Source organism: Diceros bicornis, chromosome 6 (genome assembly GCF_020826845.1).
Source record: "Diceros bicornis minor isolate mBicDic1 chromosome 6, mDicBic1.mat.cur, whole genome shotgun sequence".
Taxonomy (NCBI): Eukaryota; Metazoa; Chordata; class Mammalia; order Perissodactyla; family Rhinocerotidae; genus Diceros; species Diceros bicornis.
This window is the reverse complement of record NC_080745.1, coordinates 55,414,065-55,430,138: the sequence shown is the minus strand read 5'-3', so window position 1 is coordinate 55,430,138 and position 16,074 is coordinate 55,414,065. Positions and strand designations below refer to the sequence as shown.

The window sequence follows — 16,074 nt, the reverse complement described above, 5'->3', positions numbered from 1 at the left end:
CCTATTAATGGGCATTTGGGCTATTTCCAGTTTTCTGCTGACAAATACTGCTGCTGTAAATAACCTTATATGTATGCAAGTTTATTTATAAGATGCATTTCCAGAAATAGAATTTTTGGGTCAGAGGATATATGGATTTGTGATTTTGAGAGATGTTATTAAATTGTTTTCCATATGGTCTTGTTCTGGTAATTACTCTCACTAGGAATATGTGAAAGGTCTTATAGCTTTGGCTTAAAATATGTATATATATATTTTCTCTCTCTCTCGTATAACTCAATCAAAACTGCAGTTTCCAATGCAGATGAAGGAATTTCTAGATAGATTACTTGAAATTATTAAGCAGATGTCATTATAAGGATCTGATCCTTATTCAATCATATCTCCAGATGTAGCTTATTCTTTAACACTGTCTGTTTCTAGAAGTTTTTCTTTGGAAATGAAGGTTGAGATGAAAGTAATTGGATAGTTCTCTCTTCCTCAATTAAAATTTTACATGAGCAGAAGGGCCTTGGTTGCCTCGGTTCCTTCCCAGATTGTTATTCAAAGCAAACTTAAAAACCCTATGTTAATGTGAGCTGTGTAGCATCATCTGTTTTTTCTTAATATAATCTGATTTATCTGTTTTTTTCTCCTGTAAATTCTAGCCTTAATAAGGCTTTTAATAATGCTTAAATGGTCAAGACAGTCAGTGCTCTTTTTGAAATTTAATTCCTGACTTGAGGTTTTGTGATTTACGGATCATAAATAAACTTCCTTCTTATGAGCATGTTACAAAATGAGTAGTGAGTCACAGTGAGGGCTTCTGTTTTTTCCTTTTGCTCAAAACATGTTTTATTCTAGAGTGAACATATGATTTTGGTTTCCTTCCTTCTTTAAACAAATTAAACCCTGTATACTGATTTCAGATCCAATATAAACAAAAATATTTACTGATATTATTTCTCTTAAAAGTGGTTAGTTGACTAATACAATGAGTAATGTGAGTCACTGTTATAAGATGCAGGGAAACTGAGTAAAACATGTGTGGAGAATGTGCCTCCTCTTCTTTTTCTGTATCCACCTCCAGGCTTCTCTGTCCATACAACAGTTAAAGCCGATAGTGCTACATGCCCTGCGTGTATGTATCTCGACTGTTGCAGGTGAAGGTGCTGTGCCCTGAATATGAAGAAAGTGAGCATGAGTCTTGATTTGCTCCTAGGTGGTAGGAAGAAGAGTTAGGAGACCCCAGTGCTAGGTCTGTGTCTGCCCCTAAGTACTTGTGTGCTTTCTCCTCCAGGGCTTGGATTCTTCATGTGTGAAAACAGTCGGTTGGCTGGGATGATTTCAAGGTCTTCATCACTCTCTGATTCTATGGGTTATATCCTATATTCTTTTTTTTTGGCAGGAGTGGGTGGTGTGGGACAGTGAATACCCTTGGTCTTTGGAATGGGGAGCATGGACTATAAACTAAATCTGGCCATGGCATTAGATCCCCACCTTCTTCCTCTGTTGTGCAGAGGCCTCCCTATAGGGGGTCACTGTTGCTTATGTATCACCTGCTGTGAGCTAAGTTCAGAGGGGGATTTTTAAAGGAAATCTGTGGCAAATGACTCAGTTATCTAAAGGGATTGGTGATTTTCCTGAGAACTGCAGAGGTGCTTCTCTGACGGTTTACATTTCCATGGTCCAAGACAGAGGATGGAGCTGAGGATCTTCACTGTCCGTCACACCTGCTCAGGAGCAGTGTTGTCAGTGGTGTCACTTTGGCTCATTTAAGCCAGACAGACAAAAAGAATACAGAAGGTCCTTCACACCCATCGTGGAACTCATGTTCTTTTCGTCCATGACACTTCTTCTTCTGACCTCCTCTATTAATAACACCATTGTCTTCCCAGTGACCTAGACCAGAAACTGCAGAATCGTTCTTGACTCCCATCCTCAAGTAGCTGTCAAGTCCTCTCCAGGCTACCCGTGTTACATGGCTTCAGTTCGTCCCTTTCTTCACTTTGCCAGGCACCACCCTACCTTATGCTCTCGTTCCCGTTTAACTGGACATCTGAAATAAGCTCAGAACCTGAGGGAGGCTTGAGCACTTCCCTTTTTGAGACTTCCCATATATTGAAAAAAAGAAAGAATTTCAAAACAGAAATATGAAAATTTAGTCTGCTTATCTTTTAAGAAATTAGTGCTTTTAATGCACACAAAGATAATGCCATACATCTGTACTATTTACAAGTCATTACAAGATACATTAAAACATTATCCATTTATCAAGGATAAAGTGAAACCATTCCTCTTACCCTTTTTAATGTAGTTTTTCACAGTTTTTGTGCTCTAATTTGGCACTGTGACCTTACCCCTAGGTTCCGGGATTCTAACAAAGGCATTCTTGTCTGAGGATAGTTGCTAAATTGGTGTTTCTGTGAGAGGACTAGGGCTGGGGACCTCCTATTCTGCCGTCTTGCTGATGTCACCTCCATTATTTATTTATCAGTACCACATTGCTTGTGGAGCCCGAGTTTAAAGCTGTATGGTGAGCATCTTTCAGTCCTGTCTCAGTGGTCCTCTCTGACTGTATGTAGAGCCTCACGTGGAGCTCATTGGAGGTTTTTTCCTGTCACAGCACTTGGCCACATGGCTCCTCTACCCATGGCAACTGCTTCGCTTTCTGCCACCCTCCCTGTTCTTGTCCATTTTACATAGTTTTGCAGGATTAAGCTTCTTAGAGCCCAAGTATAATTATGTAGTATTGACACTCAACAATCTTCAGGGGCCTAATAAATGAAGATAACAGTTTTCTTTAATATTTTGTCCTAGCTGTTGTCTGTACTATTCACTCTTTTTATACAGCAGTAGACCTTTGCCATTCACCATGGACGTGTGCAAAGAAATTCATGATTCCCCAAATTAGTGATTACAGTTACAGCCTATGTTGTCTATGCTGTCTTCTTCTGTAGAATGGGGTAGAAACCTCTTTCACAAGGTTTATGAGGAAGGCTTGAGAACCATTGGTTGTCAGCTGTGTTTACTCATTATCTAAGAAACATTTATTAATCAAGTACACAGGTTTAAATTGGCGTCGTAGCCAAATTACAAATGGTATAATTGAAGTTGTGTCTGTTATATTAAGAAGTATCAAAGAACTACTCTCCAACACTCTGTAATCCAAATGAGTTATTTCCTTTTTGCTAAATTCTCCCTGGGCGTCAGCTGGTGACACCTCTGGAATGATGCTCATCCTGCCCACCATATTCATTTCTATATATTTTTAAAAACAATTCTTTCCATGCTCGCAGGCCCAGTTTAACTGCCAACTCTCCCTGGTTGCTTGAGCAGGAAGGAGACACACACTTCCTCTGCACTCCCAAATGCCTTGCTAACACCCCTCTTAAGGTGCTTTTCTTATTCTGCTTTGGGGCTGACTTACTTGTGAACTTCTCCCTCCCCACCATCCCTCCCTGCAGCCACTCTTTGAAGGCAGAGGCTATGTCTTTGTCCCCTTTGCATTCCAGCAGCACCATGTCCTCTGCCTGGCCGGCCTAAGAGTTATATCAGGACAGTCTTCAGAATTGGAGTTCTTAACTGAATGATGGCAGTTGACCTTCTCTCTATTAAAATAGACACTTGTGCACACACAAATTTTACATATAGTTGCAGAGAGTTTATGGACCCTGTGAAGAATCCCCTGTGTAGACAATCATTTGCCTGTCTGGTTAAACCTCTAGTAACTAGGCAGCTTGGAAAGCAAATTTAGAAGGCTCTTGGTGACCTGTGGAGTATATGCGTGCTATTTCCCAGTGTTCAGCAAACTTCTGTATCAGTGTTGCGCTACCTCTGCTTTGCGCTGACTCCATGAGGGAATTGAAATTCAGAAATCCATCACTTATGGGGAAGTAGTTCTGTTTTCATCTACTCAGCCTTATTTCATAAAGTCATGAGATGTTAGCACTAGGAGGATCTCAGTCCTGCCTGAGCTGAGGATTTAGAGAGCTTGTATTTTTAACATACTCCCTGGTTGAATTCCAACGTCAAATCCTTGGGTTTGGGAGTTTGGTTGATGTTGGTCTAGATCAACACCCTCGTTTTACTGGATGAGACAGCCAGGTCCAAAGAAGGAAAGGGATTTGCTTTAGGATAAGGATAGTGGCCCAGCCAGTCTGACTGCAGATTCACTGTTCTTTAAACTAGAGAACGTGGCCTTATGTCCTAAGTATTGAGCAAGTTGATCCCATGATAGTCAGGATATTTATTTTATTTGGCTAAAAGAAGGAAATACATGTAGGCTTTTCCTAAAATACATAAATCAGCAATAACAAGGCAGACTGGCTCCTTGCCTAACTGGGAAATAAAGCATCAAATAAAACACTAGTAGTGGAACATTTATATTTGACAAGTTATATGTCTGATGGCAAGATGAGTGAAGTGGCATTCTGGAATGTGAATAACTGCCTTCAGCATGCAGAAACAGGCTTTTGACCTGTGGCCTAGGCAAAGGCTCCTCAGGTGTTGCCCACTGAGCTTTTTGAGTCATAATTGAAAATTCACAGCCTGGCTTGTGGGGAAAGACCATTGGCCTGTGTTTTCCTTTGATTATTGTCTTAGGATTCTGACTGATTTCTAGATTTTCTGCTCTTCCCTGACATGTGGTTCCTAAAGAAACTGTTTCCTAGGTGCAGTGTTATAACAAGCTACACAGAGGCCTTGATAAGCTGGGATGTCATTCCTCACCTCCTAGCAGTACTAGACAGTTGTGGGGTCAGTGATCAATGCCCAGGCTTGTTGACTCTGGCTGACTGAGCTCATGCCCAGGCTTGCTTGGCGCTCTGATGGCACAGTGGGTAGGGGACTACATTCAGACCCTTTGCCAAAGGAGCAACATAAGTCAGTGTCAGCTGCACAGTTTGTCTCGTATATGCAGGTAGGGGCTGGAGCAAAGAGCCAGAGTGGACAGGAAGAGAAGGCTCTACCCGGCACCCCTCCCTCCTCCAGTATTCCTTCTCTTCCTCCTGCTTAACCACTCTTACCTGTTCTCTGTCCTCAAACTCAGTGTCACTTCTTCAGGGTGGACTTCCCCAGCCATTTACACCAAGTCAGGCCCCTGGCTACATATTCTCGTAGTTCTCTGTGTGTTTCCTTCATAGCAGTTAAGACAATAAATAATAACTTATTATGTAGGTGATGATGTGTGTGACCTCAGTCTTCCCCACAAGACTGAGCTCTTTGAGGGTGGACGCCTTTTCTGATTGATTACTTGATAATCACTCGGGCCCAAGGCTTCAGTCTGTCCAGCGCTCTTACAGTCCTGCAGCCCTCCTGGGACTGGGCGAAACACACCGTCGACGCTTTACAGTGTGCCTTGCTCAGGTCAACATTGCGTTAAGGAGTCCCCACTCCTGAGCTCGGAGGCACCCACAGACACAACTCAAGGGCTTCCTGTGGTGGGTAAAATGAGAGGCCGTGCACCTAGTGGTTAAGTGGGAGCGTGTTAACAGCACCAGCCTTGGGTTTAAGTTCTGGCTCTACTACTTTAACTAGCTGTGTGACCTTGGCAATTTCTTTAACCTCTCTAAGTTTTAGTTTATTCGTCTATTAAATGGGAAGAATAATACTTGCTACTTCATAGGTTGTTGTGAAAATTAGATGAAATAAGACCTATAAAGCATCTCACTCAGTACAAATGGAGCTGTAGTTTCCGTTTTTAGTTTTTAAATATCATCATGGATTTGATGGCAGTCTCTGATGTCTGCTTCCACAGTATCCAGACCTCCCTGACAGGGACTGTGCTATAGGCTGAATGTTTATATCTCCTTAAAATTCACATGTTGAAACCTAATGCCCAATGCTATGGTATTTGGAGATGGGCTTTGGGAGGTGATTCAGTCATGAGGGCAGAGCCCTCATGAATGGGGTTAGTGCCCTTATGAAAGAGACCCCAGAAAGCTCCTGTTCCGCCACATGCCCGGCTGAGTGAGCAGTGTGGGATAGGTTGCCAAGAGACCGAAGAAAAGACCGGGAGACAGTGAATGAGGCATATGGGTTTATTGGGGAGTTACTTACAGAGAAGGTCTAGTGGCGGCCAGCTGGACAGGAGATGTGCACCCGCTACCGCCCCCTGAGAGAAGCTTGCTTAAGTAGGCAGAGGACCAGAGGCTGCATGCTTGCCAAGGGGGATCGTCCCTGTATGACCCCCTTTCCAAGGTCCGGAGCGCCCCCTAGAGGGCCTCCGTGTTCCCTCAGACTGCGAGGGTCTCTGTGCTAACTCTCCCACGAGAAAACAGCTGGTTTAACCAAGCCCCGGACTGTTACCATCATTGGTGCTGGCACAAATGTCTGGTGGCCCAGACAAGGAGCCTCAAGGACATATAGTTTAAAAGGCATGTAGGCTAGTGCCCCTACAGCTCCCTTGTCCCTTTTGTCATGTGAGGACACAGCAAAGAGACTGCCGTCTGTGAACCAGGAGGTAGGCTCTCATAAGACACCAAATCTGCCCGTGCCTTGATCTTGGACTTCCCAGCCTCCAGAACTGGGAGAAATAAATTTCTGTTGTTTATAAGCCACCCCGTCTGTGGTATTCTGTTACAGCAGGCTGAATGGACCAAGACAGAATGTATTCTAAACTATATGGAAGGGAGGAAGGGGTTTATGTCAGGATTTATTTACCGTGGGCAGAAGGTGCTGAAGTGAGAATGTGATAGAAAGAACCGTGCCTGGGGCTCAGCGTCGACCTCTTGGCTGGGTGCCCTCCGGTATGTGCCTGCCTCTCTGGACCTCTCTGTGCCTTCTGTGAAATGAGCGTTTTGGACTAGCACTAGATAATTTCGCAACATTCGTCCAACTGTAAGGCTCCAAGAGCTCAAGATGCCACACTGTGAAGCTGTTGGAAGGTGGGCTGTGGTAGCAGAGAAGGGCAGGGGAAAGCAGGAAGGCGGTTTGGCATGGAGATGACGGGCACTTTGGTGTCACGTGACCTGGGTTTGGTTCCCAGCTCCACCATATACCAATTGTGTGTCCTGGGGCAAATTCCTCTCTGTAAGCCTCAGAGTCCCCATCTGTAGGGTGGGAAGAATGACATAAATGGCCTAGCGCCCTCTTGGGTAGAGTAAACTCTAACTATGGCAGTGTGCTGGAGAGTGAACATGGGTTTTGTGTCTTTATGTGTGTGAATGTGCAATGTTTTTTATTTCTTTCCTTCGTTATTGCATTTATTCATCAAATTTGTATGGAGCAAACGCCATTGGCAGGTTCAGTGTGAGGTGCTACTGACACTGCAGTGACTGAGACAGACCAGGTCACTGCCTTATGTTGTTTAATAATCAGTGACTGTTGCTGGTGGTGGGGAGGACAGCATTCTGAGGGATGGGATGGTTTTCTTCCCGGCTCTGTGATCTGGGCGCTATTGTGTTCACTCCTGCAGAGGGTCACCCGTTTGCAGCAGGGTGACTGTGAGATGTGAGCACGGTGGTCTGGACAGTGGCAAAGTGTGCACACCTTTCTGAACACTTCCTGTGGATGGGCCAAGTGCTGTGGTCCCTGCAGATCATCAAACGAATTCTCATGCAACTCTTGGATGTAAGAACTCTTATTATTCCCCTATTACAGGTGAGGAAACCAGGGTTTATAGGGGTTAATTAATTTGCCTGTGGTAACACAGCTGGTCAGTAGTAAAGAAAGGATTCCCATGGCTTGTGACTGAATTCCTACCCACTTGGCTCTGGGGACTGTAGCGATGTCTCTGATAAAGCCACAGTGTAGCAAGTGCTTGATTTAGATAACCTGTATACCGGCTTCTGTTGCTTAAGTTCCTAGTGATAAATGCTTTGGAGATTAGCCTCTCCTTAGTTTCTCCAGTGAATATAAGTGTTATGGCTGAGGCTTCCCACTAATGTTATTTATTTATAATGTTTTTGGCTGTTTGTTGAGGCCAACTCTTCAAACTAGAATTAGACCAAATTAGTAGCAAGGGACTACTAAATTCTCTCAGTAGCCGCCTGCTTTGGATAAATGAAAGTCTATTCTCAATAATTCTTGAGAAGGAGGCTCTAGGACTACCTTGAGGGGCCTGTTAGATGCTGACCAGGGATCGCCATGTCTGATTGGCCACTTCTCTGGGCCAGCCTGGTACAGCCGAGGACTGGACATGCTCCCTTTAGATGAGTCCACTTTGAACACAGCTGTGATTGGGCTGCATCAGAAGAGCCAGGGAGCTTGTCAAAAGTAAGTATTTCCCGGCTCCGTCCCTGGAGTTCCTGATTCCCTAAATCAGGGCCAAGGCCAGAAATGGGTGTGTTGTCTAAGTGCTCCAGGTGGTTTTGATATGCAGCCAGTTTTGGGAAATAAGGCTTGGCTTGCTTTGAAATGGCTGGGTACAAATGGAGTACTTATACCTCCTGTCCCCCACCACTTTATTTTTTAATGAAATGTTTTTAGAATAGTGCTTAAAAGTAAGGACTTCGGAATGAGGCCAACTTGGGTTTCAACTCTGACTCACTAGTAGGTGAGTGTTCCAGGGCAGGTTACTTAACCTCCTTCTCCAGGTCCCAGCTACCTCATTTTAACGTGTGGGTGGATGGTAACATCTCTGTTGTAACAGTGTAATCCCTGTGAAACACAGTGCCGGGCACATAATTGGTAGCTCTTATGACGAATACTAGTAATAACAGCAAATCAGTCGGAGGCCAGAATGCTTACTAGGGTTTATCTTAAGTGGTTGGGGCAGGTTCGGGAAGGACCTCAGGCCCAGAGCTTTGGGTGATCTAAAGCCTGTCTTAGGGATGGTTGAACCCGCTGTTGGACTTTGGGTTTGTGCAGAGCCAAGGGCGTACTTTGCTGAGTCTTGAGCTTCCTTGAATTGTCCAGCCCCGTGGATGATTGCAGAGGGGTCTAAAGTGAGGGGGCTTCTGACTTTGCGTCACTCAGTATGAAGTGGTGGGAATGTATGTGTGCCATAAGCTAGGCCCTTGTTGCCGTTTTGTCTAGAACCTGCCTTTGCAGAAGGTGAAGGGGGCCCTTATGCAACTTATAGCCTATCTTCTAAGCCATTCCAGAAGGTTTCAGGTTATACAGGCTTCTCCCAAACCAGCAAGGATCAGGCCTCTCTCTTCTTTAGGCACAGGAGACATACTGCCCGCCTCTGAGTCTTGGTTTGGGATTGCTGGCTGTGCAACTATGCACAGATACTTAGCCACACTGTGCCTCAGAGTCATTATCTGAAAAATGGGGGTAAAAACTTGTTCCTAACTATATTAGTTTTCCATTGCTGCTGTAACAAATTATCACACACTTAGTGGCTTAACACAACGCAAACTTACTATGTTATAGTGCTGGAGGTCAGAAGTCCTAAGATCAAGGTGTTGGCAGGGCTGCATTCCTTCTGGAAGCTCTGGGGGAGAATCAGTTTTCTTGCCTTTTCCAGTGGCTAGAAGCTGCCCACTTTCCTTGGTTTCTGGCCCCATCCTCCATTTTCAAAGCCAGCAGTGTAGCATCTTCCAGTCTCTCTCTCTCCCTCCTGCCACCCTCTTAGAAGGACCCTTGTGATTACATTGGGCCCAGCGGATAATCCAGGATGGTACCCTCATCTTAAGATCCTTAATGGCATCTGCAAAGTTCCTTTTGCCATGTAAGGTAACATATTCACAGGTCCTGGGAATTAGGATGTGGACATCTCTGGCAGGCCGTTATTCAGCCTGCCACACCAAGTCAGAGAGCTGTCAGCTGACTCATCTTAGACAGTTCATGCAGAGTGCTTAGCATGGTACCTAACAGTCAACACTTAGTATGCTGTTACTGTAACTGTGATTACATTCTCTTGGCTAAAGAATGCCACTTCATTTTATCTTTCTTCACAGTGCTTGTGTTCTAATAACATTTTATTGCATTTATGTATTTATTATTACGAGTGACTATTATTTATTGAGCTTTACTTTGTGTCAGCCACTGTGTGATTCCCCCTTTAGAAAAGGGCTCTTGGCTTCAGAAACATGGTGTAAATCCTCCAGGGTTTCATATCTAGTGAGAACCAAGGTCTGTGTCATGCCAACGCCCTCGTCCTTGTGATCTCCTCCTTGTTCTTCTTTTGGTTCTTTGTTAGACCTCAGCTGATTTCTCACAGCCGTTTCAGAGCATAGCAGAGGCCTGTCCAGACACTGTCCTTGTAGAGAAGGCCAGTACCTTGGGAGGCGGGAGGAACTTCCCCTTCCACCCGGCCATCTTCCTCTTGTGCGACTGTGGGCTCAGCAGATTCGTTTTCGGAGCTGGAGTAATCCCCTCCTGGCTTCCACCCACGTTTGGGCCTAATCAGGCCGGCAGCACTGTGGGCAGTCACCAGCTGCTTCTCTGCTGGCTCTGTGCTAACTTTTTAGGGGCCTTTGGCGCTCTCTGGGCCAAGATGCTTTTAGGCCTTTCACTCAGCCCCAGCCCTCCTAGAACTAGTTTGGGACAAACAAGCCAACCGTCGGGCCCAGCGGGGAAGGCAGCCCTTGTCCTGTCATACTGGTTTGTTGCTCAGACACCAGGCCTCAGGAGTGCGTGGACTAGGCTGGTCTTTGCGCTCACTGCCTGAGTGGGCAGGTTTGAATGTGGTGTTCCTGCCTCCCATTCTCTGTCTCCCCCATCTGCTAGAGATTACTTTCTTCCAAGCACTTGGTCCAACTCCCTCCAAAACAGCTTCCCCTCTTTGGCCTGTCATTCTCTGAGGGCCTTCTTTGTGTTCTGGAATGACTTCTCTCTGATTAACCTTCTTTCCCATAGCAAAGCAGTTAAGAGCATGGGCCCTGGCCTCAGACATACCTGGGTTCAAATCCCAGATCCCCCGTTTACTAGCTCTTGTTTAACCTTGGGCAAGTTACTTGACTTCTCTTAGCCACAGTTAAATGGGAATAGGACCAACTTGGTGGGATTTTCAGCACAGTACCTTAGAGCATATAAGTGTACACTCATAGCTAGCTATTATTTCAATCAGCTGCCTCTCAGCAGGGTGAAAAGAAACCCAATTAAAATAATTCACTGGAAGATGTGAATGGCAGTAGGTTTAAACCTAACAGAGAGAAACATCTCTTGCCAGCAAATCCTTAAGTCCTTGCTTGAGTGAGATGGAAAAGAATGACATAATACCTTCCTTTCTTCCCCCTGGTGGGAGCAGGTGAGAGATGCTGGCAGGCGGGTGGGCAGGCCTGTTTCCAGTGCCCTTGTCTGTTCACTGAATGCCAGAGGGAAAGTATGAGCAGTTTAGCACCCATTTTCCACCCCAGGCCAAGCTTTGTTAATATTTTCTCTTTGCGATGACCTCTGATGTCTGATAGAGGCCCCCTCCTCAGAGGGGCCCTTTTGTTCTGGGAAGAAAGGAAACTGGCCCAGCCTGGAAGGATGTGCACCCCACGAAGTCCTTGAGATCCCCTCTATTCCCAGATCAGACAAGGCACTGAACTTGACCAGTGGTTCCCCAACCTGCCTGCACATCAGACTCATGCAGGGAGTGTTTAATGTACGCTCGGGGTCTCGCCCAGCTGAGGCCTGGGGTGCAGTTGTCTACAAATTCAGGCCCCCGTTTCTTCACCACAATGCTTTATGGGGCAGTCTCTCTCTCACAATCATGCTCAAATATTCCTCCCCCTGGGTGAGTGACTTGCTCTTTCCTATGAGCTTTCCTGGGTGGTGGCCTGGCTTTTTGCACACTGGGCTAGAAGGTAATTGTGTGTCTGTCTCCTCGACCAGAATGGAGCTCCCTGGGGGAGGGAGCATGGCTTACCCACCTTTGTGTCCCCCGCATCTAGCACCGTGGCTAATACATAGTAGGTACCAGGAAAGGTTTACACAAAATGTAACGTGTATTTTGAATCACTTCTTGATTTTAACTTCTAGTGCTCTGCTTATTATACAGCAGGTTCTCAGTAAAAATTCTTCAAATGAATGAATAGGACACAGCTGAGGTCCTGAGGTTGCTATCAGGCCATGCTATTTATCAGCCATTTACCTCCAGTGTCAGCTCCTTTCCTCACCTGCTGGCATTTCCCATGAGAAAATAATGGGGTCTGTGATGCCCTTTGCAATTCTCGGCCCACATCCTCCCAATTTGAAAACATCTACCTTTTAAAGAACAGATTCAGTATTTTCTTCCTATCTGGTACCACCTTTGGTATCTGTTGTTCATTGAGCTTTTGCATTTAGCTTGAAGTGAGGGATGGGGAAACCCCAACAAACAAAAAGGAGAATTGGAAAAAAAGTGACTTTGATCCACTCCCTTTCCCTGTTGCAGATGTCTTAAAAAAATCGTTGAGTTTTGTCAACCCCCCCCGCCCCCGCCCAAGAATGGCTTTGCTGTCCCTCTGGGGTCTACACAAGGGGCTTGATTGTGTGTGTGTGTGTGTGTGTGTGTGTAGCCGTGTTCTCTTTATTTTCTCTTTCATTCTGTAGGATCCAGCTAATTGTGGCGTAGAGTTAGAGGCAATGAGTATCCACAGATTACCCCTTAATGTAAATAGTTTATCAAAATTATAACTAGACTGTAACTAAACTGTCATTTTCTTTATTCCTTTTTCTGCTAAACATAGACTCTTTATAACCTGGATTGCAGTCGTGGTTGTTTTAGGCAAAGCCAAGTCCATGGAAATTTAATGTATGGGGCAAATATCAGAGCTTTGGGAAACCCTTCCGTGGAGTGTAGAGTGAGGGGTCTGGAACTATTTTAAGATGTTCCTTTGAAGGATAAAGTCACTCCTGGAGGTAAGCCATGTGCAGGAGTGAGTGGTAGGTGCAGGCTGAAATAGGGGTATTTACAGACGCTGTTAGAAGCCCCAGATGTGCCATAAGCAGCACACATATATGAGAGCATGTGGTTGAGCTGGCCGCCTGCATTTCCTTGGCTTCACCCTCACCTCCTAGGAGTGTGCTAGTGGCTTTTCGTTGCCCTGTTGCTGTGGGAATCCAGGAGTTATTTATTGGTGGTAAGAGTTTCCTGGTGTATCTTGAACTTGCCACCTCCCACATTTCTCCTTTGAAGCTCCTAGGGGTTAAGCAGGAAAGTACGGAGAGGTTTCAGGGAGATTTTAAACATGTGCCGTCAAGAAAAGGTAGGATGCTGATGCCTGATGCTCATAAACTGGCAGCTGCCTCCCCTTCCAGCCGCAGTCCGGGTCTGGCTGCCCCACTCAGTATCCTCCTCGCCCCTCCTCCATTTTCACGCCCCCATCAGACCGTTCCTGCCTTTCTCAGTAGTCTGCCCTGAGAAGTCAGCTAAGCAGCCTCAGGTTTTCCACTAAGTGTCTGAAGAGGCACAGGTTGGCCACCTGTCATGCTTTCCTTCTGCCTCACTCTCACTCTCTGTTCTCCAGGGGACAGGACTGCATGGCAGACACCAGGTGTTATGTTACTGATGCCCAGCAGGAGTGCTCCTTGGAACAAGGCAGTCCTGTCCCAGTGGTCCCCATATGCTGCCAAAGTCTTTCCTTGGTCAGCCTGACTTTCTGATCTTTTAAGAGCAAATCTTCTTCCTCATGGCCCAGCCCCAAAGCACCTGTGATGGGTGAAAAGTGTCTTAACGTGCCGAGGGATAATGTTAGCACCTTCATGCAGCTCCTGGGCCCCCTTTGCACGGTATTGTGTGGTTACCGCTGAAAGATGACTGTCCCAATGAGGCAGCCCTGCTTTGGAGGAAGTGATATTTAAAACACGTTTCATCAACTACAATTTGACAATGAATTAATTTCAGTAATTATCATTGTCACTTACGGTGAAGTTTGTAATTTTAAGTTTTTATGATTATTCTTATTTCCCCAACTGGATTATAATCTTCATTGAAGGCAGGGAGCCTGCTCATAAGATGCTGCATATAGCACAGTGCATTGTACATAGAAGTTTCACAGTAAATTTAGTCTTGTTAATGGAGCACTATAGTGAACATTTTTGTTTGTTTGGGTTGTTTTTTTTTTTTTTTGGTGAGGAAGGTTGGCCCAAGGCTAACATTCGTTGCCAATCTTCCTCTTTTTGCTGAGGAAGATTAGCCCTGAGCTAACGTCTGTGCCCATCTTCCTCTATTTTGTGTATGGGATGCCGCCACAGCATGGCTTGATGAGTGTTGTGTAGGTCCGCGCCTGGGATCTGAAACTGCAAACCCCGGGCCTCCGAAGCAGAGTGTGTGCACTTAACCACTGTGCCCCCAGGCTGGCCCTACAATGAATATTTAAAGTCAAAGAAGGACACAGAAAGCTGCCCCAATCTTGGCCTATTGGCTTTCTATTCTCTCCCCACTAATAGAAGTTCACCCACGTGTCCCTGGCAGTCAGAGGGCTGCCATTTTGTGATTAAGAAATCATAGGGGGATTTTGCTGGGAGGGGATCCCACTATTTTTAGAGATGAGGGGAGTGGCACCCCGTGTTGCAGAGCTCCAGCAGTACCGTGTGTGTTTGTCAGGTTTTGAAGAAGCTCCTGGAGTTGTCTGTAGAGGCCACCTTGTATCAGAGGAGCTGTCATTTAAAAATCACTTTAATACTTACTGAATCCATATTAGGGCATAAACAGAAATAAAAATTTGTCCCTTCCCTTCCCATCTGACTATCCTGATGAATCATTCTTCCCATTTGTCTGTGATATTTTATACTCCTCACTTGCGGACATCATTGCTGCATAGCTGGAGTCTAGAGTAGGCTATAATTTTGTACTTGGTGTTTTTTGCCCTTTCAAGGTGAGGTTATAAGCTTTTCTGGGCTGCCACAGTCTTTGTCGTTGTTGACGGCTTAACTATAGCACCAAGTGGATTACAATTAATTATTTGACCACTCAACAATTAGCTTCTTTTTATTGTTTCACTGTTATAAAGAATGGGTAGAAGGCAAAGGGAGCTCTTCTCTGTTCATTTTGACCTATGTGTCAGTCACTGTGCCAGACACTTCATTATCTCATTTATTCCGCTTAATTATTTATAGAACTGAGACTCTGGTTAAGCAACTCAATAATATGAGCTAATGTTTATTGAACTCTTACTATGTGTCAGACACTTTGCTAAGACCTTTTCGTATAATATCTCACATCTCATTACTCCCTATGAAGAACATATTACATTTCCACGCTGCAGGGGATGTTAAAATTTCAGGGTTTGTTGAAATACCTTGCCCAAGGTGACACATCGAACTTGGAGAGGACAGATTTGAACCCAGGTTTGTCTGACTGTAAAACTCATGGTCAGTATAAAACTCACGGTCACTCCATGGGGGTGAGTTTTTTCCTCCTGTTTTTGTTCTTGGCTGTGTTCCCAGTGCTGAGAAGAATGCCTGGCACATAGTTGGTGCTTAATAAATGCTTGTTGAACGAATGACTGAATGGTTTTAACACTGTCTAAGCAGCCAGAGATCAGGTTTATTCACCTTCAAAGACTTCAATAAGTCTTTGTTTTTCCACTGCATCACTGTCTCAGGTATAGGTGAGTAGAAAATAAATTTGCATATATGTATACACACACCCAAAAGAATATATATTTATAAATTTGTGTTTGTATATGTGATGTTTTTCTTTCTTTTGATTTATTTTGTCAAGATACATTGTAAGAAATGCAGTTGCTAAGGCAAATTGTAGAAACATTTCATAAGTTCTTAAGACTATATATTAAAAATACTTTTTGATGGTTCAAGTCAGTGTGTCTTGTTACTAGATATGCAAAAATAGTCTAGTGTCACTGTTACTTGTCAGCACTGTTTAAAAATATTCTTTACTAATTTTATGTAAGAGTACATTGCTACCTCAGTATTTTAATTTGTTTCTATTTCATTATTTGCTTTGGGATCTTTTATGAATTACCTGTTTAGCAAGGTACCATGTTTGTTTTGAAGCTTAGTGCTTCTAACTCTTAAACATGAATGTTTTTCAGGTCCCAGACCAGTTGTGTTCCTGCAGCATGGCTTGCTGGCAGATTCCAGTAACTGGGTCACAAACCTGCCAGACAGCAGCCTGGGCTTCATTCTGGCAGATGCTGGTTTTGACGTGTGGATGGGGAACAGCAGGGGAAATACTTGGTCTCGGAAACACAAAACTCTTTCAGTTTCTCAGAATGAATTCTGGGCCTTCAGGTATATTCTCATTGATTATGACAGGGGTCTGTTTCCTTA

The 16,074-nt window shown here is 44.7% G+C and overlaps 1 protein-coding gene across 3 annotated transcripts in view; it reads left to right on the top strand.

Annotated features, from left to right (window-relative positions):
* The window catches only part of LIPA (lipase A, lysosomal acid type), a 38,854-nt gene that overhangs the window by 6,232 nt on the left and 16,548 nt on the right, over positions 1–16,074 (top strand). For all 3 annotated transcript variants that reach the window (XM_058543483.1, XM_058543484.1, XM_058543485.1), the window contains one exon: positions 15,837–16,035. In XM_058543483.1, coding sequence (XP_058399466.1) covers positions 15,837–16,035 — 199 coding nt within the window. The remainder of the gene's footprint in view (positions 1–15,836; positions 16,036–16,074) is intronic.